General features: G+C 46.9%; 1 protein-coding gene across 1 annotated transcript in view; it reads right to left on the reverse strand.

Moving 5' to 3' along the window:
* Positions 1-4,669: 4,669 nt before the first annotated feature.
* The window catches only part of CLP1 (cleavage and polyadenylation factor I subunit 1), a 28,108-nt gene continuing 6,772 nt past the window's right edge, over positions 4,670-26,005 (reverse strand). Inside the window, exon 3 of the mRNA XM_030186191.1 lies at positions 4,670-6,321. Within this exon, the coding sequence (XP_030042051.1) occupies positions 5,650-6,321 (672 nt within the window). The 3' untranslated portion in view covers positions 4,670-5,649. The remainder of the gene's footprint in view (positions 6,322-26,005) is intronic.

The following is a 26,005-nucleotide window of genomic DNA, read 5'->3' on the forward strand; positions in this document are numbered from 1 at the left end:
AAGTAGATGCACAGTGTTTTGATAAGAAGCAGCACAATGCCACAATGATTTATCTACAGTCTTTTGAAATGGATAACTAGGAAATTTCAAAGATATTTTAAAAATAGAAATATCACTGTAAGGCCTGCCTAGTCTTGGGCTGTGCTCCCATAGGGGGAGTTGTTTGGTGTTTGGGTCCACAGCCAGTTACTGTCTTGTGTCTGATCTTATGCTGTGTTTATCGATGTTGATTGGCTCTACAGAGACCAGCCTGGAGGGCCTGGGTTGTTTCCTCACTAGGTTCTCATTTCTTGTTTATGGATTCTGGTTTATTGTCTTGTTCCAATGCTGCTGGATTCTAGTCTTGTCCAGAATTCCTACTTTGTTCCAATGTTCCTGGATTCTAGTCCTGGTGTTGTCTTGCTCCATGGTACCTTGCCATATTTTTCCTTGTTTGAATTCTGTTTTGTGTCCTGCAGCAAGGTAAAGGACTCTTTAATAGCTCAACCTGTGTTCATGATTGTCCAGTTATAGTCATCTGCCAAGTGCTCCATCAGGTCAAACTCAGGCTCTGCAGATGGGGCAGTTCCAGTTATCATGGATTCTCACATACAGGTGTCTCAAGTAAAAAATTCTCAGGCTTGATAAAGTGGCACAAAAATCGTTCTGTTCTTCTCTCTCTGTGCCCATGTAGCACTTCTCTAGGCCTCAGCCTCTAAAGAAATGTCACCACTCAAACCCAGGTAAGTAAGGACAGCAATGTACAATGGTACTTGTTCAAAAGTTTCATTAAATCTCTTGTGTAGTCTTGTTATAGTGAAGGTGAAGTGCCATTAAACTTGCCTTTGAGATTCTTTGTGGACTTGTAGTTCTCCTCATAAGGGCACCAAATACCACCAGCGAAGACAGCCCGAAAAAGACACCTGGAGAAGTGACTCTCGCCATTATCTTGACCATTAAGTGAGAGAACTCCACAACTCCCTTCAAGTAGAGCAGAAAAGGTAACACCTCCTGTGAGAAAACTTGGTCTCATTAAATAAGACAAAAATTAAAGCAGCAAGTCTTGCCATAAAAATGTCTGACTCGCAGAAAGGTATTCAACCTCCGTTTCTGCAGCACTGGGAAGGAAAGGAGGTGGAGAGGAACTCAGCACTGTTAAGTGTCACCCCGGCCCACGTACACTTCCATCTGGAACAGGAGCTGGATAAGAGCACCAAGGAAGAGCTACACAGGTTGTCAACTGAGACAGAAAATACTGAACATTCCATGGCTGAACAATACCCTTAAGGGGCGATTCACACTTTCGTAGTTTTTCTGTCTCCATCCACTAGTAGATGGCCATAGCTATCCCAATAGTCTGGACTGGTCTAACACGAAGCTGCATGCATGCACACAAATCATACAACCAAAAAGGAAGGGTTGGACCAGTGGTTCCAATGAAGGATATTTTTATTAAAATATCAGTAAAATAACAATGATGTAGTCTGTGTTTCAGTGCCACAGTTTGCCTGTATCAGGAGTCAACGGTTTCAATAATATTATGAATCCAAAAATGCTGAGTACAATGTCCAGGTCATAAATCATACTGCATCAAAACACCAAAAAGTGTACTGCAAGTAAAGCACAAGTCACTTTTCAACTATTCTACAATTTTGTCGGTCAAAAAGAATTCCTCATGGCCTACGTATTTCCAAAGCCCTATGTTTCCGGATAACCAACAATTTTTAGACACTTGGTGTACAATCCTTAAATGCTCTCTTGATGTAATTATCTTGATAGCAGAAACAGTGAGACAAAAAAGTGAAGAATTACATAATAATTTTAATGCTAAGAAAGAGAACTTAAGCAGCATAAAGATTTTAATTTTCGATTGCACGAGGTTAATAAACGTTTAGATGATTTCCGTAAAGAGATCAGGAAAACAAAGAGTGAAACATTTGAAAGAAATGAGCAGGATTAATGTAGAGGTAACGTGTACCCCTGGTCTAAAGCCAGACCATATAGAAAGCAAAAAGTTGTAATTACAAAGAAGCACCCGTTCCACACACAATGAATAATGAGTCGAGATCAAGACAGCAAGATAACGTTACTTCCAAGAATAGGAAGAAAAGGATATGTAGTGATTCTAAGGTGTTATATACTCCCCCCCACCCCCACAGCCCAGTTTCATTAGTACGGACAGCATCTCACACACATGAAATGCTCTCATCCATTCCACCAAAATGTTTTCATCATTGAAGAGGCTTGGCTTGTGCTTTGCTTGCACTACACTTTGGTGTTTTTGATGCAATATTATTTGTTTACTAGATTTTGTACTTAGTATTTTTGGATATTCATTGAAATCGTTTTAACTCCTGGTGCAGGCACATTGTAGCGCCGAAATGCAGACTGCATCAAGTCATTGTCATTTTAATGATATTATAATATACTTATTTGGAACCACTGGTCCACCCCTTATTTTTTGGTTGTGTTTTGTGCTTTTTTGACTAGGGTTTTTCCACCCCCCATTTCCTTTGGATTGCACACACAAGACTGAACACATGCCATTTTGCACTGTTGCTCCATTTGCTGTAGTTGCTACTTGGCAGGGAAAGCAATGCTTGCAGTGGACAGCTCACATTGCGCCCTAGTTCAGAGACTATCAAACTTCTTTTTAGTGCCAGAAGTCACTGGTAGCAAAAGCAATTCATACATGCTGCCTGCAGCTGGTCCCTGGGCCTTCCGTGTCACTTCCAGCTGGAAACAGGAAGTTATGTCAGAAGGGGAAGGATGTGACAGAGGGAAAATTCTTTATTGTTTGTTTTGCTTTCAGTTTATCTGAAAATGTTTGATGCTGCTATTTGGGTTTGGATTTGATACTGAACTATAAAGTAAGCATCATGCTACTATCTAGATCACTGTTTATGCTTAAGAATGACTTCCCCCTAATGCAAAGTTTGCCGAAACACGGCCTATATCGGGTTTCCTAAGTTGCTTCAATAAAGCCGCTTCCCTTATCCCACTTTTGGCTGACATTATTGTTCTTGCTGGTCATTTCAACACTGTGTGGCTTATTCCCTCTGTTCTTGTTCCAGAAAATGTAATAGAACAGGACCGAATTTGGCAAGGGGTAAAAACCCATAAAAAGATACAGAATTTGAAAATATGTCAGATTGTACCAGGGGTTCCAGAGAAATAAGCTTCCCCCCCCCTCTCCCTACACACAAAAGCTCAAAGTTAAAAAAAAAAAAAAAAAAATCACCCAGTGCATTTCTATGGGAGAAACAGTGCCAGCTTCTGCAACGTAGAAATCTGATACACTCAAACACAGTGGTTTGGGAATTGCTCCTTTGAAACTGCCACTCTCCTCTTTTTTATGCTCTTGGTCACACAGAGCCAAGAACAAAATACAGATATATAGATAAAAAATCATAGATACAGGACATAATTCCATAAAACATACTCTGCATGTTTTCCCCAGCCTGTACCTCTCTCTTAGTGCTGCCTACCCCAGCTAGGCTGGCTCTTAGTACTTCATTTTCTTGTTGTAAATTCTACTGTGAAACCTAGACACTGATATGTGTAACTTTCTTAATGGTTGCTATGTACAGTGACATGTGGAGGCAAATTTTCAATGCACATAGACTTACAAAGTTCAATACTAATCTATGGAACTGTCTAAGTGCTTCGAAAATGAGCCCCTTAGTGACCAAACTGTGTAGTTTGATACTGGTTGCTATGCATGCTGCCAACTAGTAGTAGAGAAGCATGGTAATTGAGGCACCCTCTGCTTAATCTGTACAATCTGTTCTTTAAAATATGTTGATCGTGACATCCAGCGGTTAGATCACATTTGGTTTTATTTTATTATCTTTTCCAAACCAATGGATTAGACTGGTACTACTCAGTCAAAACAGCCTTCTCTCTCCTTTCCAGCTCAGATACAACACAGACACACATGAAGAGGGATTGGAAATAATTCCATGAGCAATACTCCATATTCTTTCCCCACTCGTATAATGAGAAGACTAAAATGGCCCTTTCCTAAGAGCATAAGCAATGCCATACTGTGACAGACCGAAGGTCCATCAAGTCTAGTACCCTGTTTCCAACAGTGGCCAATCCAGGTCATAAGTACCTGGCAAGATCCCAAAACAGTAAAACAGATTTTATGCTGCTTATCCTAGAAATAAGAAGTGGATTTTCCCAAGTCCATCTTAATAATGACTTATGGTCTTTTCTTTTAGGAAATTATCCAAACTTTTTTAAAACTCTAAGCTAACTGCTTTTACCACATTCTCTGGCAACAAATTCCAGAGTTTAATTGTACGTTAAGTGAAGAAATGTTTTCTCCAGTTTGTTTTAAATTTACTTTGCATGCCCCCCTAGTCCTAGTATTTTTAGCAAGAGTAAACGTGATTCACATCTACCCGTTCCACTATACTCAGTATTTATAGACCTCTATCATAATCTCCCCTCAGCCTCCTCTCACCAGTCCGCCTCTTAGAAGCATTCAAATGTTAAGACATATGGATATCATGTGACCAAATGGTGTATTACTGTGGAGGTTCTTTATCTTTCAGTCCCTCTATAAGGCTGTTACAGTACATCATTCTGATCTGCTGTGGCCAATCTTTTCAGTTCCCAACTGTGCACCACTTTAATGTGTCACCTGGGGTTATTTTATTCAGAATTAAAAACAACATCAGGATACTGGCAAAAACTCTTTATTAAAAAAGACAAAATAAAACTATGTACGCAGCACTTTAATAAAGATTCACACTATTTTACAGCTCAGCTCCTATCAGATACTTCTGGTTTGTTTGTTTTTTTTTAACACAGGACAGGGAAGACAACCAAAGCACAGATCAACATTTTAAATACAATGGATTTCTCATTATGGGTTGTATTTATTTTGTGTTTAGAAAGGTCTGAATATTTATTAAAAATACTTTTTTTTTATAAAATCTTCATTATGTAACAAGAATCTTAGCATTTAGGCCACAGGCCTGAGAACAAGCTATGTCATTGCATTGATAACGCACCAGCACAATATCAAGGGTCAAAATAACATTAAACACTCCTTCCTGTAATAATCAGAATGGAATGTCTTCATAAAGAAACTCTTTAGAAGGAAACAGTTACCTTATTACCTAAGCCAACTGCTGCGGGCCACCTGCAATCAGGAATCTGAAAAAAACTCAGGCGAGAGAAACATACAAATAAATGAAAACACTTTGTCAATAATAAAAAAAAAACATACCTATCATGTCTCCAGATATAAATCAGCTCTCAGCCTCTACATGTTAAAGTATAATAAAGGCAGTGGGATTCTGCTGGTGTTCCACACTTGAGGGGAACTGAAGAGAGAACATCAATGTCCTCTTTATTCCTGCAACCAACACTCTTTCCCTCCATAAACAAAATGGTTCCCTTTCCCAAGCAAGACCTTTTAAAGATAATGAATTCACCAATTCTCATTCTGGTTTACACTAAGGCCTGAGAAATCCTTGCACCAATTCTGACCACAGATCTTGAAGTCCAAAAATTCAATCCATGATCAGGAAGTGCCAGAGTTGTACTGGAATGAGTCCAGTATCATGTGGCTCCATAGTCATCTCATGAGTAGAGGTTCTGTTCAAGGTCCTACTAAAATGCTCAAGATCCTTACACTACATTAAATGCTGGCTATTACTTAAGGTCCATAAAGCGTATGTCCATGATGAGCAGGATGCCCTTGGGCAAAGGTCTTGGTGCCGGGGACAGTATGGTGAACACCTGCCTCTCGAGGTCCACACCTGTCACCACAATGAAGCCTGCCACACTAGTCTCAGAAATGTTTTCTTCTATGCTGTCAGCAGTGCTGACACTCAACAGATGGTGCACCATGTCTCTACCTGGTGTTACTGGCACAAGCTTCAGTTGATTGTCCTCTTGTGACATTCCCAGCGGCAGACAGGAATCTGGAATGGTTGGTGCTCCCACTTTGTAAATCTTCACATCTGAAAAGCGCACATCAAAAGCATGAGGGTAGAAGCAGCCCCGGAAGCCATAGAAATACTCACGGATGCGGTCATCCCGGCATTCACGCCGGAAGTCCTTGGAACGCTCCACCACACCACCAGATTTGGGTAGCAAGACAATGCGCACAAAGTGCGGGAGATCACGCTTCAGTTCATTGTAGAGTCGCTCCTGGTCTAGCACCACCACTACATCTACCTCAAAGGCTGAAGCTGCATGGACAAGTGCCTGGTAACCTGAACTCTTCACCCAGCCACATGTGTTAATGACACAACCACTGACTGATGCCCGTCTGTTCACCTCACAGCGCTGGTTGAAGATTTCTGCTAGGCGCGATGTGATCTACCAGAAGAAGTGAGAAAAGGAGTCAATTGTCTTTCATTTCTGTGACTCAAACTTTCCAATTCCCACAAAACAGTAATGGACACCCACAAAGAAACCAACTGCACATGAAAAAAGATGAGAGAGAGAGAGAGAAAAACAAAAAAACAAAACAACAATTAGGATACAGACCTGTGATAATGATGATGGGACCACTACATTAATAAGGATCACAATACAATCAAAATCTGTCATCACTGGAAGAAAGACACTAAAAGACAATTGCTATAGCACTTAATTTTAAAAAGGAGACCATGATAAAATGAGGAAATTAATTAGGAAAAAATACTAAAAGGAGCAGTTGGCAGAGTTCAAGGTTTGCAGGAGGTATGGACATTATTTAAGACTAGTAAAAAGGGAAAATTAGGTTCTTACCATGATAATTTTCTTTCCTTTAGTCATAGCAGATGAAGCCATTACGTATGGGTTGTGTACATCAACCAGCAGGGGGAGATAGAGAGCACTCAACTTTTCACAGTGCCTCATGGCCAGCTAGCTCCACTGCCTCTTCAGTATTTGAAACTTCCAAAGCAGTATGGCAAACCGCAATGGGAATAACATGAACTTTCCTCACAGCGAACGATGGCCCTTAACAAGGGCATGAACTCAAAAAAGGAGGGAATGAACTCATCCTCCTGAAGGGATAAACTCGTCCTCCACTTTGTATAAACGGAGGGAATACTTGCATCGTCCTGGAGGGAATAAACTCATCCTCCCAAAACATGAACTGGAGGGAATGAACTCATCCTCCTATAACTGTAACAAGAATCCTGAAGACTGTTTTCCGACTCCCCAAGGAAGGAATATAACTTCAGGAAACAAGAACAGCACCTAAAATCAGAATCACTGCAATACAGACAATCATACAGGGAGGGCTCATGGCTTCATCTGCTATGACTAAAGGAAAGAAAATTATCATGGTAAGAACCTAATTTTCCCTTCCTTGTCATCAAGCAGAAGAAGCCATTACGTATGGGATGTAACAAAGCAATCCTTAAATAGGGTGGGAACAAGCCACACCACGCGCTAGCACCTGTGCTCCAAAACGCGCATCCCTCCTGGCAGCCACATCCAGCCTGTAATGTCGGGCGAAAGAGAGCTTAGAAGCCCAGGTTGCAGCACTGCAAATCTCCTGAAGAGATAGTGCTCCAGTTTCCGCCCAGGAAGAGGAAAATCGCTCTTGTGGAATGTGCCTTAAAGGCTTCAGGCGGAGCCCGGCCAGACAGCAGATATGCTGAAAAGATAGCTTCTTTGAGCCAACGGGCAATAGTGGCTTTAGACGCTGAAGACCCTCTGCGAGGACCTGCAAACAGCACAAAAAGATGATCACACTCAGAAGGGGAATTAGCCCTTCTGCGTTTATCAGGAGGATAAGAAACAGGCAAAGCCAACTCCAAAAGGCCAGGATCCACCAGGGGGGGGGGGGGGGGCAGGCAGAGGGTCCGAACAGTGGAGGAGTGGCCTAGTGGTTAGGGTGGTGGACTTTGGTCCTGAGGAACTGAGTTCGATTCCCACTTCAGGCACAGGCAGCTCCTTGTGACTCTGGGCAAGTCACTTAACCCTCCATTGCCCCATGTAAGCCTGCCATGAGTGGGAAAGTGCGGGGTACAAATGTAACAAAAAAAAAAAAAAAAAGATCCCTGTGGAAGAGCTCTTTTAAGCATGTATGCCCTATGCAGCATTAAAACAAAATCAGGGGAGAAAACTGCTCCCTGACCGCCCAGGGCTATCAGCTCTATTATTAGCCTCACTCAGAGGACCCCCCCCCCCCCCGGATTCAGGGCTCTTCGTCGCAACGGAAGCCACGCCATGTGGAAAAGCCAAAATGGCGTCCGCTGCCAGCTCAGAGCGCGAAAGATCGCCGCTCGCCATGCTCGGGCCGGCTCTACCGTCTGTACAGCACGAATTACAGAGCCCCGCTGCTGATCTGCGCTTGCCACATTTAGAACAGCGCTTTACAGTCTCCGCAGCCATCGCCGAAAACGGCGGTAAAATTAAAAAATGGTGGTTCACGCCAAAAACGTCCCGATCGTGGGCCCACCCCAGAGGAGTCAGAAAAGTGAATGATACATACCTGTAGCAGGTGTTCTCCGAGGACAGCAGGCTGATTGTTCTCACGACTGGGTGACGTCCGCGGCAGCCCCCACCAACCGGAAGAAGCTTCGCGGGCGGTCCGCACGCAGGGCACGCCCACCGCGCATGCGCAGCCATCTTCCCGCCCGTGCGTGACCGTTCCCGCCAGTTGAATGACAAGAAACAACATGAAAACGCAACTCCAAAGGGGAGGAGGGAGGGTAGGTGAGAACAATCAGCCTGCTGTCCTCGGAGAACACCTGCTACAGGTATGTATCATTCACTTTCTCCGAGGACAAGCAGGCTGCTTGTTCTCACGACTGGGGTATCCCTAGCTCTCAGGCTCACTCAAAACAAGAACCCAGGTCAATTGAACCTCACAACGGCGAGGGTATAACAGAAATTGACCTACGAAGAACAACTAACTGAGAGTGCAGCCTGACCAGAATAAATTCGGGTCCTGGAGGGTGGAGTTGGATTTACACCCCAAACAGATTCTGCAGCACCGACTGCCCGAACCGACTGTCGCGTCGGGTATCCTGCTGGAGGCAGTAATGTGATGTGAATGTGTGGACAGATGACCACGTCGCAGCCTTGCAAATCTCTTCAATAGTGGCTGACTTCAAGTGGGCCACTGACGCTGCCATGGCTCTGACACTATGAGCCGTGACATGACCCTCAAGAGCCAGCCCAGCCTGGGCGTAAGTGAAGGAAATGCAATCTGCTAGCCAATTGGAGATGGTGCGTTTCCCGACAGCGACCCCTAGCCTGTTAGGGTCGAAAGAAACAAACAATTGGGCGGACTGTCTGTGGGGCTGTGTCCGCTCCAAGTAGAAGGCCAATGCTCTCTTGCAGTCCAATGTGTGCAACTGACGTTCAGCAGGGCGGGTATGTGGCCTGGGGAAGAATGTTGGCAAGACAATTGACTGGTTAAGATGGAACTCCGACACCACCTTCGGCAGGAACTTTGGGTGGGTGCGGAGCACTACTCTGTTGTGATGAAATTTGGTATATGGAGCATGAGCTACCAGGGCTTGAAGCTCACTGACCCTACGAGCTGAAGTAACTGCCACCAAGAAAATGACCTTCCAGGTCAAGTACTTCAGATGGCAGGTATTCAGTGGCTCGAAAGGAGGTTTCATCAGCTGGGTGAGGACGACGTTGAGATCCCATGACACTGTAGGAGGCTTGATAGGGGGCTTTGACAAAAGCAAGCCTCTCATGAATCGAACGACTAAAGGCTCTCCAGAAATGGCTTTACCTTCCACACGATAATGGTAAGCACTAATCGCACTAAGGTGATTCCTTACTGAGTTGGTCTTGAGGCCAGACTCTGATAAGTGCAGAAGGTATTCAAGCAGGTTCTGTGCAGGGCAAGAACGAGGTTCTAGGGCCTTGCTCTCACACCAAACGACAAACCTCCTCCACTTGAAAAAGTAACTCTTTTTAGTGGAATCCTTCCTAGAGGCAAGCAAGACACGGGAGACACCCTCAGACAGACCCAACGCAGCAAAGTCTACGCCCTCAACATCCAGGCCGTGAGAGCCAGAGACTGAAGGTTGGGGTGCAGCAACGCCCCGTCGTTCTGCGAAATGAGAGTCGGAAAACACTCCAATCTCCACGGTTCTTCTGAGGACAACTCCAGAAGAAGAGGGAACCAGATCTGACGGGGCCAAAAGGGCACTATCAGAATCATGGTGCCGTGGTCTTGCTTGAGCTTCAGTAAGGTCTTCCCCACCAAAGGTATGGGAGGATAAGCATACAGGAGGCCGGTCCCCCAATGAAGGAGAAAGGCATCCGACGCTAGCCTGCCGTGTGCCTGAAGTCTGGAACAGAACAGAGGCAGTTTGTGGTTGGTCTGAGGCGCGAAAAGGTCCACCGAGGGGGTGCCCCACTCTCGGAAGATCTTGCGTACCACTCTGGAATGGAGCGACCACTCGTGCGGTTGCATGACTCTGCTCAGTCTGTCGGCCAGACTGTTGTTTACGCCTGCCAGGTATGTGGCTTGGAGAAGCATGCCGAACTGGCAGGCCCAACGCCACATCCCAACGGCTTCCTGACACAGGGGGCGAGATCCGGTGCCCCCCTGCTTGTTGGTGTAATACATTGCAACCTGATTGTCTGTCCGAATTTGGATAATTTGGCAGGATAGCCGATCTCTGAAAGCCTTCAGTGCGTTCCAGATCGCTCGGAGCTCCAGGAGGTTGATCTGCAGATCCTTTTCCTGGAGGGACCACAGACCCTGGGTGTGAAGCCCATCGACATGAGCTCCCCACCCCAGGCGAGATGCATCCGTCGTCAGCACTTTCGTGGGCTGCGGAATTTGGAATGGACGTCCCAGGGTCAAATTGGTCCGGATGGTCCACCAGAGCAGTGAAGTGCGGCAACTGGTGGAGAGGCGGATGACATCTTCTAGATTCCCGGTGGCTTGAACCCACTGGGAAGCTAGGGTCCATTGAGCAGATCTCATGTGAAGACGAGCCATGGGAGTCACATGGACTGTGGAGGCCATATGACCCAGAAGTCTCAACATCTGCCGAGCTGTGACCTGCTGAGACGCTCTGGTCTGCGAAGCCAGGGACAAGAGGTTGTTGGCCCTCGCTTCGGGAAGGAAGGCCTGAGCCGTCTGGGTATTCAGCAGAGCTCCTATGAATTCCAGAGACTGGGTTGGCTGGAGATGGGACTTTGGGTAATTTATCACAAACCCCAGCAGCTCCAGGAGTTGAGTAGTGCACTGCATGGACCGGAGGGCTCCTGCCTCTGAGGTGTTCTTGACCAGCCAATCGTCGAGATATGGGAACACGTGCACTCCCAGCTTGCGTAGATACGCCGCCACCACCACGAGGCACTTTGTAAACCCTCGTGGGGCAGAGGCGAGCCCAAAGGGCAGCACACAATACTGAAAGTGCCGTGCGCCCAGGCGGAATCTGAGATACTGTCTGTGAGCTGGCAGTATCGGGATGCGAGTGTATGCATCCTTTAAATCCAGGGAACATAGCCAATCGTTTTTCTGAATCATTGGCAGAAGAGTGCCCAAGGAAAGCATCCTGAACTTTTCTTTGACCAGGAATTTGTTCAGGCCTCTCAGGTCTAGGATGGGACGCATCCCCCCTGTTTTCTTTTCCACAAGGAAGTACCTGGAATAGAATCCCTGCCCTTCCTGCCCGGGTGGTACGGGCTCGACCGCATTGGCGCTGAGAAGGGCGGAGAGTTCCTCTGCAAGTACCTGCTTGTGATGGGAGCTGAAGGATTGAGCTCCCGGAGGACAATTTGGTGGCAGGGAGGCCAAATTCAGGGCGTATCCGCACCGCACTATTTGGAGAACCCACTGGTCGGAGGTTATGAGAGGCCACCTTTGGTGAAAAAATTTTAACCTCCCTCCGACCGGCAGATCGTCCGGTACGGACACTTTGAGGGCGGCTATGTTCCCGTGGATCCAGTCAAAAGCCCGTCCCCGGCTTTTGCTGTGGAGGCGCAGGGGGCTGCTTAGGCGCACGCTGTTGACGAGAACGAGCGCGCTGGGGCTGTCCCTGTGCCTGGCGAGGCCTTCGGGCCGGCTGGGTGTACCTACGCCTTGCAAAGGAATAGGGCGCAGCCTGCCGGGCCCGGGAAAAACGTCCACCTGCTGAGGTGGATGCTGAAGGCGCTCGGTGGGAGAGCTTGTCGAGGGCGGTTTCCCGCTGATGCAGTTGGTCCACCAGCTGCTCGACCTTCTCACCAAAAATGTTATCCCCCCGGCAAGGGACGTCGGCCAGTCTCTGCTGGGTGCGGTTGTCCAGGTCAGAGGCACGCAGCCATGAGAGCCTGCGCATCACTATACCTTGGGCCGCAGCACGAGATGCCACGTCACAGGTGTCATAGATACCCCTGGACAGGAACTTTCTGCACGCCTTCAGCTGCCTGACCTCCTCCTGATAAGGCCTGGACTGCTCCAGCTTATCGACCAGGTCCGCCAGTTGCTTCACATTGTTCCGCATGTGGATGCTCGTATAGAGCTGGTATGACTGGATGCGGGTCACGAGCATGGAGGATTGGTAGGCCTTCCTCCCAAACGAGTCCAGCGTGCGAGACTCCCGCCCTGGGGGCGCCGAGGCGGTATCCCTCGAACTCCGTGCCCTCTTGAGAGCAGAATCCACGACCGCCGAGTCATGGGGCAATTGTGGCCGCATTAACTCTGGGTCCGAGTGGATCCTGTACTGGGACTCTGCTTTCTTGAGGACATTGTGCAGCGGTACCGTGGTGGACTCTCTAGGTGGTGATGGATAGTCGAGGACCTCGAGCATCTCAGCCCTCGGCTCATCCACAGAGACCACGGGAAAGGGAATGCAAATAGACATATCCCGCACAAAGGAGGCAAAAGAGAGACTCTCAGGGGGCGAGAGCTTTCTCTCTGGTGAAGGCGTGGGGTCCGAGGGGAGACCCGCAGACTCCTCTGAGGAGAAATATCTGGGGTCCTCCTCTTCCCCCCACGAGGCCTCTTCCTCGGTATCGGACATGAGCTCATGTAGCTGAGTCCGGAACCGGGCCCGGCTCGACGTCGAGGCACCAAGGCCTCGGTGTCGTCGAGCGGTGGACTCCCGCGCCGGCGGGGACGAAGCTCCCTCCATCGACGTCGACTCCACCTGCGTGGCGGTCGAGACCGGCGCCGCAAGCGGCGGCGGTGTCGACGACCTCGGCACCGGGCTAGAGCTCGCCGGCGCCACAGTCATCGGCGCCGAGGGCACAGCCTGGCGCATCAGCCCTTCCAGGATCCCCGGAAGGATGGCTCGGAGGCACTCGTCCAGGCCCGCTGTCGGGAAAGACGTGGGGGCCGGTAGAGGCATCGGTGCCGGAAGCTGCTCGGGTCCAGGAGACTGCACCGAAGTGCTGGGACCCTGACGTGGCGGTACCTCCACCACCGAGGGGGACCTCTCCTCTCGATGCGGATGCTTCGGCGTCGACTCCTCTCCGGTACCGAGAGCCGGATGCGTCGAGGGCGACCGGTGACGGTGCTTCTTTGCCTTCTTACGGTGCCCGTCACCGGTGCCGGGTGGTATGGAGGAGGAGGAGGTCGATCCCCCTCGGTCCCGAGGAACCGGGTCAGACAGGGTCCCGAGGGCCACGGGCTGAAGGAGTGACCGGGGCCGACTGCCCATGCGGTCTCTCACCTCTACCCTCACCGGAGGACCGGCGGGCCGACGGGACCTGTTCTCCTGGGGTCGATGCCATCGATGCCGATTTTTCGGGCATCGATACCGGTACCGAAGGACCGGGCGTCGATACCGATGCCGTCGAAGTCGAGGGGCCGGCGCAAGTTCCAAAAAGACGGTCCCGCAGAACTTGCCTCGCAACCTGAGTCCGTTTCCGGAGACCGAGACACAGGGAACACGACTTGATATTGTGCTCCGGCCCGAGGCACTGGAGGCACCAAGCATGGGTGTCTGTCTGCGAGATCGGCCGGCCGCACCGACCACACTTCTTAAATCCACTCTGGACCTTCGAGGACATCGACGGAAAAATCGCGTCGGCGAAGTTAAAGTCGTCGATGGTGGCGGAAATCACACCTCGAAAAAATAAATCGATCGCGCGGCCACAAGGCCGCAACGCGACGCCCTCGCTAGAAACGAGGGAAAAAGGAGCGCGTGCTTTTTTTTTTTTTAAAGAAAAGAAACTGGGGCACGCGGTAACCAAAAAACTAAACAAAACTAAACAAAATCGCGTAAACGCGACGGTCTTTCCGGGGCTGCGAAGGGAGAGCGGCGACGGCACGACTCTCCTCAGGCGCGGAAAAGAAAAGACTGGCGGGAACGGTCACGCACGGGCGGGAAGACGGCCGCGCATGCGCGGTGGGCGTGCCCTGTGTGCGGACCGCCCGCGAAGCTTCTTCCGGTTGGTGGGGGCTGCCGCGGACGTCAGCCAGTCGTGAGAACAAGCAGCCTGCTTGTCCTCGGAGAAACACTCTTACCTCACTAGACCGAGTATCACCGCTCCGGTCCTGCAGAAGAATCTCAAGTAAAAAACCTCTTTTCCAAGATCGCTGCGCTAAAGCGCGACGCAACTTTAATCATTTATTTTTTTTTTTTTTAACGCTGTGAGGAAAGCGGAGGCAAAAGAGGTAAATAAAAACACTCCGGAGGCTCAGATAAGTGGGAAAGGCAGGGAAAGGCGAACCAATGTGCCTGCATCCACTCACCGGACCGAGTATCACAGCTCCGGTCACATAGAAGAATCAAAGGAAAAACCTCTGTTCCAACTTTTTTTTTTTTTTTTTTTTTTTTAACGCTGTGAGGAAAGCAGAGGTAATAAGAACTCCGGAGGCTCAGATGAGTGGGAAAGGCAGGGAAAGGTGAACCAATGTGCCTGCATCCACTGAGTGGGAAAGGACAGGGAAAAGCAAGCTAATATGTCCACATCCACGGGGGCATGGGTAAGGCAGGGAAAGGGCTGACTTATGTGCCTTCAAAGTGAAGCTGCTATAGCCTCTAACACCCCGGCTAACAACTGGCAAACCAGGAGCCACCCCCAGGCAGATTTTTGATGGAGCTCGAAGAAGCTGCAGCCACCCTGCTTGGGGAGATAAGAGAATACTGAAGAGGCAGTGGAGCTAGCTGGCCATGAGGCACCGTGAAAAGTTGAGTGCTCTCTATCTCCCCCTGCTGGTTGATGGACACAACCCATATGTAATGGCTTCATCTGCTTGATGACAAGGAAAGGTCCATTTCCGAAACAGATGAAACGAGCACTAGCAAGGTAATCCCCCTTCCTCTTGAGTTCCAGAGCCCCTCACCCCGGCGCATCACCCAGGCCCCTCACCCCGGCGCATCACCCAAGCCCCTACCCCCCCCCCCCCCCGAGGCACATAAACCCCCTCGCCACCCGCAGCCACCAATACTAACACTGTCCAGCCGCTGCTGCTTCTCCTGTTGAGCAGCAGCGGCCTGAACAAAAAGAAAAAAAACATTTCAAACCTGAAACAGTGCTCCGTAGACAGGCTGTCGTCTCTGCAGCCGCTGCTCCGCTCCCCTGTGACGCCACTGCACTCCTCTGGGGTCTTCCTCCAGGGGCAGTGACGTGCAGGGGAGAGGAGGAGCGGCTGCAGAGATGATAGCCAATGCCAGCTGGCTGTCTACGGAGCACTGTTTCAGGTTTGAAATGTTTTTTTTGCTTTTTTCTTTTTGTCCAGGCCGCTGCTGCTCAACAGGAGAAGCAGCAGCGGCTGGACAGTGTTAGTATTGGCGGCTGCAGGTGGCGAGGGGGTTGGTGTGGCCGGGGGGGGGGGGGGGGGCACTGAGAGCTGTCTCGTAGGCAGGGAGAGGAGTAGGGAAACACGCGAAGCTCTGCCTGGCTGGGGTGTTGATGTTCATCAGGTGGGGGGGTGGTTTGGTGATGCGGCGAGGAGGGGGTGTCTGTGTTGCCCCACTCCCTGCCACTTGCTCCGAAGTGGCAGGGAGCGGCGCACTGACAGCTGATTCCCAGGCAGGGGGAGGAGTAGGTCTCCCCTTGCCTGGGAATCAGCTGTCACTGACGTCTCTGATGTCAGTGCGTTCTAGCCTGCCTAGAAGACCACCTCCGAGGGAGCCATGGTCCCAGGCAGGTTAGAACGTTGGAGGTGTGTATTATTATATAGGATGACAATGTTTAAATTCCAGATAAAATATATTCTGTGCATTAAAAAGGGTGAAATGAACACCGAATGATGGCATGTTGAGGTGGAAGAGACAGCGAAAGCCAAAAGAGCATCTTTAAGAACATAAAAAGCAAACTTTAAGAAACTAGGGATGACCACAAGAACCAACAAGTTAACAAGACAGGCCAAGAGAGACTTCGAACAGAAGCTTGCTGTTCAGGCAGGAAGTAGCTTGCTGTTCAGGCAGGAAGTAGCACTAAACTGTTTGAAAGTATATCCAAAGCACGGATCCTGGGAAAGAGCTGGCTGAACCACTAACAGAGAAGAGGTAAAAGGAAGACTCAGGGAGGATAAGGCAACGGTAGAAAGACTAAACACTTTCCTTGTCTCTATCTTTACTGATGAGAATGTTGGAGTTATTCCCATAATGAAATCCTTATTTGATGGTGATCTGTAGCAACTAAAGCACCTCACTTTGAGCCTAGAATATGAACTAGTTAAAACTGACAACCTAAAGAGCAACAAATCACCAAAATTGGATATTTCTTAACTGCTTGTAATTTATCTCTAACAAAAATCATGAGATCATTCACAATATCTAAATAAAATATATATCAAATCCTATAATATGCATCCTTAACCTGTACAAACCCCTTCCCCCACTTTTCAAAAACATATATAGCCTAATACTTCAGTACCTCTAAAATAAATTGGTGTTAATGTTGGCCACCCCCTAGTCTTCAGGTATTATAGCCAATTTAAATGATATACAAATTATGAGTAATGTTTGAGTAGTTTCATCTATGAGCTCTTTCAAGAGTCTGGGGAAAAAACGTAAGGCTAGTTAAAGATTCACCATGTTTTGGTGCTCCGATATTTGCTTGATTGGGTTACTCTGTAACCACCACGATGGTACTCGTTACAGGTTTTTAAAAGATGAATGCAGGTTACATCTAGTAAGATGTTAGATTTACAGTGTCTTAGGAAGAGGGCTTTTCTGTCATAGGAGCAGCCTGCTAGAATGTGCTGCCCAGTGCTATCTGGGATACCATGACATCAGGCAAAATTATTGAAGCTATACCGAAAAAATCAAAATCACTGACCAAATAAAAAGACAAGGCTTAGTGGGAATGTATCAGTATGGGTTCAAAGAAGGCAAGCCTTGCCTTACCATTTATTAGATTGTTTGAAGATGTAAACAAACAAGTGGATAATGGTACACTGGCTGATGAGGCGTATTTTCAAAGCACTTAGGCTTACAAATTTCCATAGGTTACTATGGAACTCTGTAAAGTCCAAGTGCTTTGAAAATGAGCCCCATAGTAACCTATGCAACTTTGTAAGTCTAAGTGCTTTGAAAATGAGCTCCATAGTGTATTTGGACATTGAGAAGGTACCTGAATAAAGTCCTTCATGACAGACTCCTTAGGAAATTAAAGAGTCATGGCATAGGAAGCAATGCCCTTTTGTGGAGTGCAAACTGTCTTAAAGCTAGAAAGTACTAGATGGATAGTTTTCCACATAGAAAACGGACAGTACTGGAGTGACCTAAGAGTTTGTACTGTGACCTGTACCATTTAACATTTGCTCAAAACAACTATCCGCTGTTTATGAACTTAAAAAAATAGACGCCTCAACTACTCCGAGGAAAGCCCAAAGAATTATTACAGAACCTCAATGGAGTTCACTTTCACTGACTTCTGCTACACATAATTTTAGATAGGTATAAGTGATGTCATCAAATCTGGAGATAATACAAAATTATTCAGTCATTAAAATGGCAGAGGATTTTGACAATTGTAATCATCTCTGTGAAAAGGTGACAAAATACATCCAAAATGTTACAAGTGGCTGATTTTTCATGTCATGGGTCCATTAGCAGTCTGCAAAAATTACATGTTTAATCTTAGTATAAAAGTAGCCATACTGGGTCAGACCAATGGTCCATCTAGCCCAGTATCCTGTTTCCAACAGTGGCCAAGCCAGGTCACAAGTGCCTGGCAGAAACCATAATTGTGACAACATCCCATGCTACAAATCCCAGGGCAAGCAGTTGTTTCCTCATGTGTGTCTCAATAGCAGGCTATGGACTTTTCCTCCAGGAACTTGTCCAAACATTTTTTAAACCCAGATACTACTTGTATAACCTTTTTATTTTTTCACATAAAAGGATGAGGTTTCCTCTGGACAAATATTATGAAAATGATGTTAACAGGTCCTGATTATTAGATATTGAATTTATTGGTGCTTATCTGCTTCACTGCTTAATAGGCTCATTTGTATGCTATTTCTTAACATACAATATTAATATAATATTAATGAATATTATATGAATACATATTGAATGGCTATTTGATGTGAAACTTCAATAATATATAAAAAAAACTAGTAAAAAAGGCCCGTTTCCGAAACCAATGAAACGGGCGCTAGCATGTGGTTTTTTTTTGTGTGTGTGTGTGTATGTGTCACGGAGTTATTTTGTGTGTGTGTGTGTGTGTGAGTGTGCGAGGGTGCGGTGTGTGTGCAGGTTGTTGATGTGTGTCTTTTTTTGTTTTATTTTGTTTTTTGCTTGGGGGTTGGGGGATGTGCTGTGCTGGCAAAGTGGGTTGGATTGGTGTGTGGCTTTGAGGGTGTGTTTCTGTTGTACTGTGTGTGTGTGGTTTTGTCTGTCAAGGAGGTTTGTGGAGGGGGGTCTTTCTGTTGGTGAAATGTAAATGTGGTTGTAGGGGGGTCAGCCTTTGTTGTGTTGTTTTTTTTTTCCATGTTTTTTTTTTGTGTTGTGCTGAGGCAGCAGTGTTGTTTTAGATGGGCGGAAGGTAGAGGAGCACGTTCTTTGTCTGTCGGCATTTTTTGGCCGTTTCAGGGCTGCTGTAGGGGAATGCTGGAAGAGAAATGTGCTGTTGCAAGCAGCGCCATCTTTTTCCATTGGGCTGGGGTTCTGGGCATCCTGGAGGTGGGTGACGGCTTGCCTGAGGACGGGGATGGTTGTTTTAAGTTGGCGGAAGGGAGAAGAGCACGGTCTCGGGCTGCCGGTATGTTTGGTCCATTTCAGGCCAGCTGAAGGGGAATGCTGGAACATTTATGCGCTGCAGGAATCAGCGCCGTCTTTTTCCGGGTGCTTGGGGAATCCCCGAGGTGGGAGACAGCTTGCCTGAGGGCTGGGGATGGTTGGGCACAACCTTGGCCGCTTCGGCAAAAGGGGAAGAGGAAGGGGGTGGGGAGTTACCTGCAGCCGCATGAGAAACCTTGTATTCTTTGTTTGTTTTGTATTATTAGTTTGCATTTCTGTTGAAGAAAGAGTGGATGCCTTTCGAATGATGGAGGTGGTGCGTCGGTGTGCGGTTGTTTCATTAGTTTGGCAGCAGTCTCCAGCGATTCCTAGGCAGGGAAGGAGTATACTCCTCCCCCTTCCTTGGTCGCTGTTTGCTGCTGGCTGGGTCGCGGGTAATCCTTCCAGCTGGGTCGCAGCTTGTCCTGTTCGCCCACGTCCCAGATGGTGACAGGCACGTTGTTTTCCGGCTCCTCTGACTCCATGTCAAGCGATCCCAAATATAGTCTGTGCTATAGGCCCTCTGGCACTCTTCAGTACTGGCATTAGGCATTTAAAAATTCCCCCCCCCCCCCCGTCTATTTTTGCACATACCCACAGCAGGAATATTCTTCTCTCGTTCCAGCGGTGGTTCTGTGCTCTCCGTGCTGCACAGATAATGAGCCATTCTGCTGGGGAATGCTCCTCCCTTATTGTCACGTAGTTTCCTCTGATTGGTCCATCTTACGTTGCCTAGTGTTGCCTGGGAACGGTGTTGTGATAGTCCTTTGTGTTTCAGAATGTTGAGGATGTTTTTTCTGATTGGTCCGTCATGCGAGGGCGGGGCAAAGAGACATGGTCAGTGTTCTGGCTTCACCACCATGAATCCATGAACCCTTCAGTGAGTGACTGAGTGATTTCAGAACGTTGAGGGTGAGTTTTATTATAGTAGATAAAAATAAAAGGCTGGGGTTTGGACTGTTGTATTACAACTTGTCTGCTGTAACAGAATTCAAACCTTATTTTTTTATCTGGTAACTTCAGTCACCTTTTCCCAGAGATGGTCACAATCTGCAGAAGGATCTGGTAGACAGGAAGACCATGATCCTAAATGGCAGATGAAATTTAATATGGACAAATACATATAGGCTCATTTTCAAAGCACTCAGACTTAAAGAAAACTTGGATATTGTTGCTATTACAGAGATGTGGTTCAATGATTCCCATGAATGGGATGTAACTATACCGGACTATAATCTTTTTAGAAATTCACTTATATCATGAGCACTGTTACTTTTTCCACATTGCCCCAGAGATCTACTGAGACGCAGTCAACGGAAGCCAGAAGAAATAAAAATCCGAGCCCCAAGCTAAGTGATCATTTCTCTATATATTAATGCGCTAAGTGATCGATCTCACATATTTCAAGAGATACATATATAAGGAGAGAGGGAGGGCTGAAGTGCTATGATGTTGGGTACTGCATATTGCTAATCAGTAGACCTGCCGGAGCGATATTTTACTGAGCACTAAAATATTAAACACAAAGTGGTTTACATTCACCACACTAACAGCATATATAAAAACATAAAAAAAGGAAGTTAAAATGTAATGCCAAGAAGTGCAGAGTGATGCATTTGGGATGTAGAAACCCAAGAGAGAGATACCGAATAGGAGGGGAGAGATTAGTAAGCTCGACTCAGGAGAGAGAGACCTTGGGGTGTTGGTGTTGGAGGATATGAAGGTGAAGAAACAATGTGACAAGGCGTGGCCAGAAGGATGCTAGGCTGCACAAAGAGGGGTATAACCAGAAGAAGAAAGGAAGTGTTGATGCCCCTCTACAATTCATTGGTGAGGCCCCACTTGGAGTACTGTGTTCAGTTCTGGAGGCCGTATCTAAAGATGTAAAAAGACTGGAGGCTGTGCAAAGAAAAGCTACAAAAATGGTATGGGGTTTGCATTGCAAACCATACGACGAGAGACTTGCCAACCAGAACATGTATACCTTGGAGGAAAGAAGAAACAGGGGTGACATGATACAGACATTCAAATATTTGAAAGATATTAATCCACAAATGAACCTTTTCCGGAGACGGGAAGGTGGTAGAACTAGAGGACATGAATTAAGGTTGAAAGGGGAAAGACTCAGGAGTAATGTCAAGAAGTATTTTTTCACAGATAGGGTGGTAGATACGTGGAATGCCCTCCCGTGGGAGGTGGTGGATATGAAAACAGTAATGGAATTCAAACATGCGTGAGACTGCACAAAGGAATCCTGTTTAGAAGGAATGGATCTATGGAATCTTAGCGGAGATTGAGTGGTGACGCCATTATTTGGAGAATAAAACCAGTGCAGGGCGGACTTCTACGGTCTGTGCCCTGAACATGATATTGAGGGGCTGGAGTGTAAATTTTAAGGGGTTTTGATGTTAGCTTCAGAACTTTTAGTAAAGGAATAGTGCTGGGAAGACCTTTACGGTCTGTGCCCTGAGAAAGGCAGGGACAAATCAAACTCTGGTATACATATAAAGTATTACATACCATATAAAATGTTCAGGTCTTTATCTGCTGTTATTTACTATGTTTCAAAGTTCCATAGGCTACTATGGGGCTCAGTTTCAAAGCACTCAGTCTTACAAAGTTCCATATGGAACTCTTAAGTATAAGTGCTTTGAAAATGAGCCTCATAGTAACCTATGGAACTTTTAAGTCTATGTACTTTGAAAATGAGCCTCCACACAACACTGTAATTCTAAGTGTTTTGAAAATACGCCTCATTGTGATGCAAATAGGGAAAAATAATTCCAACCACAGGTACAAAATGCTGAATTCTGAGTTAGGAGTCACCATCCAAGAAAAAGATCTTAAGAATCATTGTGGGCAATATGTTGAAATATTCAGCCCAATGTGCTGTGGTTGCCAAAACAGCATTCCTTCTATTTGAAAAGAAAAGGAGAACAAAACAGAGTATGATTATGCTTTTATCAGTACTGCATGTAGTTCTGGTAACCACATCTCAAAAAGGATATAGCAGAACCAGGCTACATAGATTAGGGCTCTTCAGCTTAGATAGGAGATTGACAACTGTATAAATAGTAAATGGAATAGAATGGTTAAACAGGGAACAGTTGTGTAACCTTTAAAGCATCAATAAAACAAGAGGACACATCACAAAACTATTGACCAGCAAACTGAAAAAAATGTAGAAAGTAGAGCTGTACCAAATAGAATATTTTATTATTTGGCCAAATACAAATAATTTAAAAATATTATTAGTCTGAATATGAATACCGAATACAAATATTGGACACTGAGCTTTAACATAACAAATAATAAAAGAAGCAACGTAAAATCAGAGATCACGTGTTTATTTCAGTAGGATTTAGCTTAGAGGCCCGGATTATTCGTATTTGAACTTAACTCACTATTCGGCCGAATACCAATAATATATTTGGGGCTGAATCAAATCAAATATAAATATTTGGTACAGCCCTAGTAGAAAGAATTTTTTCATGCAGAGCATAATTAAGCTGTGTTATTTTACTAAGATGTGAAATTTATTACCAGAGGACACGGTCAAGGTGACCGACAAAGATTCAAAAGTGGTTTAGACAAATTCCTGGAGAAAAAGTCCACAAAGTATTATTAGCCAGATAGAATTTGAACAGAAATTATTATTATACTCATAGCTGCAAGGTTCGTTTTGTGTTATTCCTGGAAATGAGTTATCAGAAATAAATCTACTTTTTGGGTGCTGGCAGGTTAACTGTGATCCAGACTGACCACTCTCAGAGACAGGATGCTGGGCTCAATGACCCTTGGTCTGATTCTACAAGGTTTTTCTTTTGAGGCTTCATTTCCTGGAAGTAACCAAACTGTACATAATCATAAATTATTTCACACATACACTCACATTGGGATCTCACTAAAATGTAGTGCCGATAAAGCGAAGATACATACCTGTAGCAGGTATTCTCCGATGACAGAAGGCTGATTGTTCTTACATATGGGTCGGTGTCCACGGCGGCCCAGGAAACAGCAAATTTTTAAAAGTTTTGCCAGAGCCTTCTGGCGCACGAACCATGAACATCGCGCATGCGTGGGCGACTTCCCCCCGTCGCGTGAGCGCTCCTGCTCAGTTTAATCAAAAAGCAAATAATAAACAAACAACTCCAAAGGGGAAGTGGGCAGGTTTGTGAAAACAATCAGTCTGCTGTCCTCAGAAAATACCTGCTACAGGTATGTATCTTCGTTTTCTCCGAGGACAAGCAGGTTGCTTGTTCTCACAAGTGGGGTATCCCTAGCAACCAGGCTCACTCAAAACAATGAACATTGGGCCTCTCAATGGTAAGGACATAACATAGATTGACCTGAAACCATAAACAACTAACAGAGTGCAGCCTGGAACAGAACAAAAATGGATCTAGGGGGGTGGAGTTGGATTCTAAACCCCAAACACATTCTGTAGCACCGACTGCCCAAACCGACTGTCGTGTCGGGTATCCCGCTAAGGCAGTAGTGAGATGTGAATGTGTGGACCGAAGACCACGTTGCAGCCTTGCAAATCTCCTCAATGGAGGCTGACTTTAAGTGAGCCACTGATGTAGCCATGGCTCTAACATTGTGAGCCATGACATGGCCCTCCAGTCAGCCCAGCTTGGGCGTAAGTGAAGGAAATGCAATCTGCTAGCCAATTAGAGATTGTGCGTTTTCCGATGGTGACTCCCCTCCTGTTGGGATCAAAAGAAACAAACAACTGGGCGGACTCTCTAAAGGGCTTCGTCCGCGCCACGTAAAAGGCCAATGCTCTCTTGCACTCCAAAGTGTGCAAACTGCTTTCGCCATGGCGGGTATGAGGACGGGGAAAGAATGTTGGCAAGACAATTGACTGATTAAGATAGAACTCCGACACCACCTTTGGCAGGAACTTAGGGTGCGTGCGGAGGACTACTCTGTTGTGATGAAACTTGATATAAGGTGCATGCACTACCAAGGCCTGAAGCTCACTGACTCTACGAGCTGAAGTAACAGCCACCAAGAAAACGACCTTACAGGTCAAGTACTTCAGATGGCAGGAGTTCAGTGGCTCAAAAGGAGCTTTCATCAGCTGGGTGAGAACGAGATCCCATGACACTGGTGGAGGTTTGACAGGGGGCTTTGACAAAAGCAAACCTCTCATGAAGCAAACAACTAAAGGCTGTCCAGAGATAGGCTTACCCTCTACACGGCAGTGATAAGTACTAATCGCATTAAGGTGAACCCTTACAGAGTTAGTCTTGAGACCAGACTTGACAAGTGTAGAAGGTATTCAAGCAGGGTCTACGTAGGACAAGAAAGAGGATCTAGGGCCTTGCTGTCACACCAGAGGGCAAACCTCCTCCATTTGAAAGAGTAACACCTCTTCGTGGAGTCTTTCCTGGAAGCAAGCAAGGCTCGGGAGACACCCTCTGAAAGACCCAAGGAGGCAAATTCTAAGCTCTCAACATCCAGGCCGTGAGAGCCAAAGACTGGAGGTTGGGATGTAGAAGCGACCCCTCGTTCTGAGTGATGAGGGTTGGAAAACAGTCCAATCTCCACGGTTCTTTGGAGGACAACTCCAGAAGAGGGAACCAAATCTGACGCAGCCAGAAGGGTGCAATCAGGATCATGGTTCCGCAGTCTTGCTTGAGTTTCAGCAAAGTCTTCCCTACTAGAGGTATGGGAGGATACACATACAGAAGGCGTGTCCCCCAATGTAGGAGAAAGGCATCTGACGCTAGCCTGTCGTGGGCCTGAAGTCTGGAACAGAACTGAGGGACTTTGTGATTGATCTGAGTAGCAAAAAGATCCACCGGGGCGGTGCCCCACGCTCGGAAGATCTTGCGGACTATGCCCATATTCAGTGACCACTCATGAGGTTGCATTATCCTGCTCAACCTGTCGGCCAGACTGTTTACGCCTGCCAGGTAAGTGGCTTGGAGAAACATGCCATGACGGCGAGCCAAAAGACACATCTGGCCGGCTTCATGACACAGAGGGTGAGATCCGGTGCCCCCCTGCTTGTTGGTGTAAAACATGGCAACCTGATTGTCTGTCTGAATTAAGATTACTTGGTTGGACAGCCGATCTCTGAAAGCCTTTAAAGCGTTCCAGATCGCTCTTAATTCCAGGAGGTTGATCTGTAGACCTTTTTCCTGAAAAGACCAGGCTCCCTGAGTGTGGAGCCCATCTACATGAGCTCCCCGTACCTCAGGAGAGATGCATCTGTCGTCAGTACTTTTCGCGGCTGAGGAATTTGGAATGGTCGTCCCATGGTCAAATTGGATCGAATCGTCCACCACTGAAGAGAATTCCGAAAGTCGGTGGACAGTTGGATTACATCCTCTAGATCCCCCGCAGCTTGAAACCACTGGGAAGCTAGGGCCCATTGAGCTGATCTCATATGGAGATGTGCCATGGCCGTGACATGGAGGCCATGTGCCCCAGAAGTCTCAACATCTGCTGAGCCATGACCTGCTGAGATGCTCGAACCATGGACACCAGGGACAGAAGGTTGTCCGCCCTGGTCTCGGGAAGATAAGCTCGAGCTGTGTTCAACAGGACTTCAATGAATTCCAATTTTTGGACTGGTGTGAGATGGGGCTTGGGATAATTTATGATGAACCCCAGAAACTCTAGCACCCGAACAGTCATTCGCATAGACTCCAGAGTACCCTCCTTCGAGGTGCTCTTCACCAGCCAATCATCGAGATAAGGAAACACATGCACTCCCAGTCTGTGTAGCGATGCTGCGACTACAACTAGGCATTTGGTAAATACTCTGGGCACAGACGCCAGGCCAAAAGGCAGTACATGGTATTGAAAGTGCTGTGTTCCCAGCCGAAATCGAAGATACCTTCTGTGAGCTGGAAGTATTGAGATGGGTGTGTAAGCATCCTTTCCAGAGAGCATAGCCAATC

Source organism: Microcaecilia unicolor, chromosome 1 (genome assembly GCF_901765095.1).
Source record: "Microcaecilia unicolor chromosome 1, aMicUni1.1, whole genome shotgun sequence".
NCBI lineage: Eukaryota > Metazoa > Chordata > Amphibia > Gymnophiona > Siphonopidae > Microcaecilia > Microcaecilia unicolor.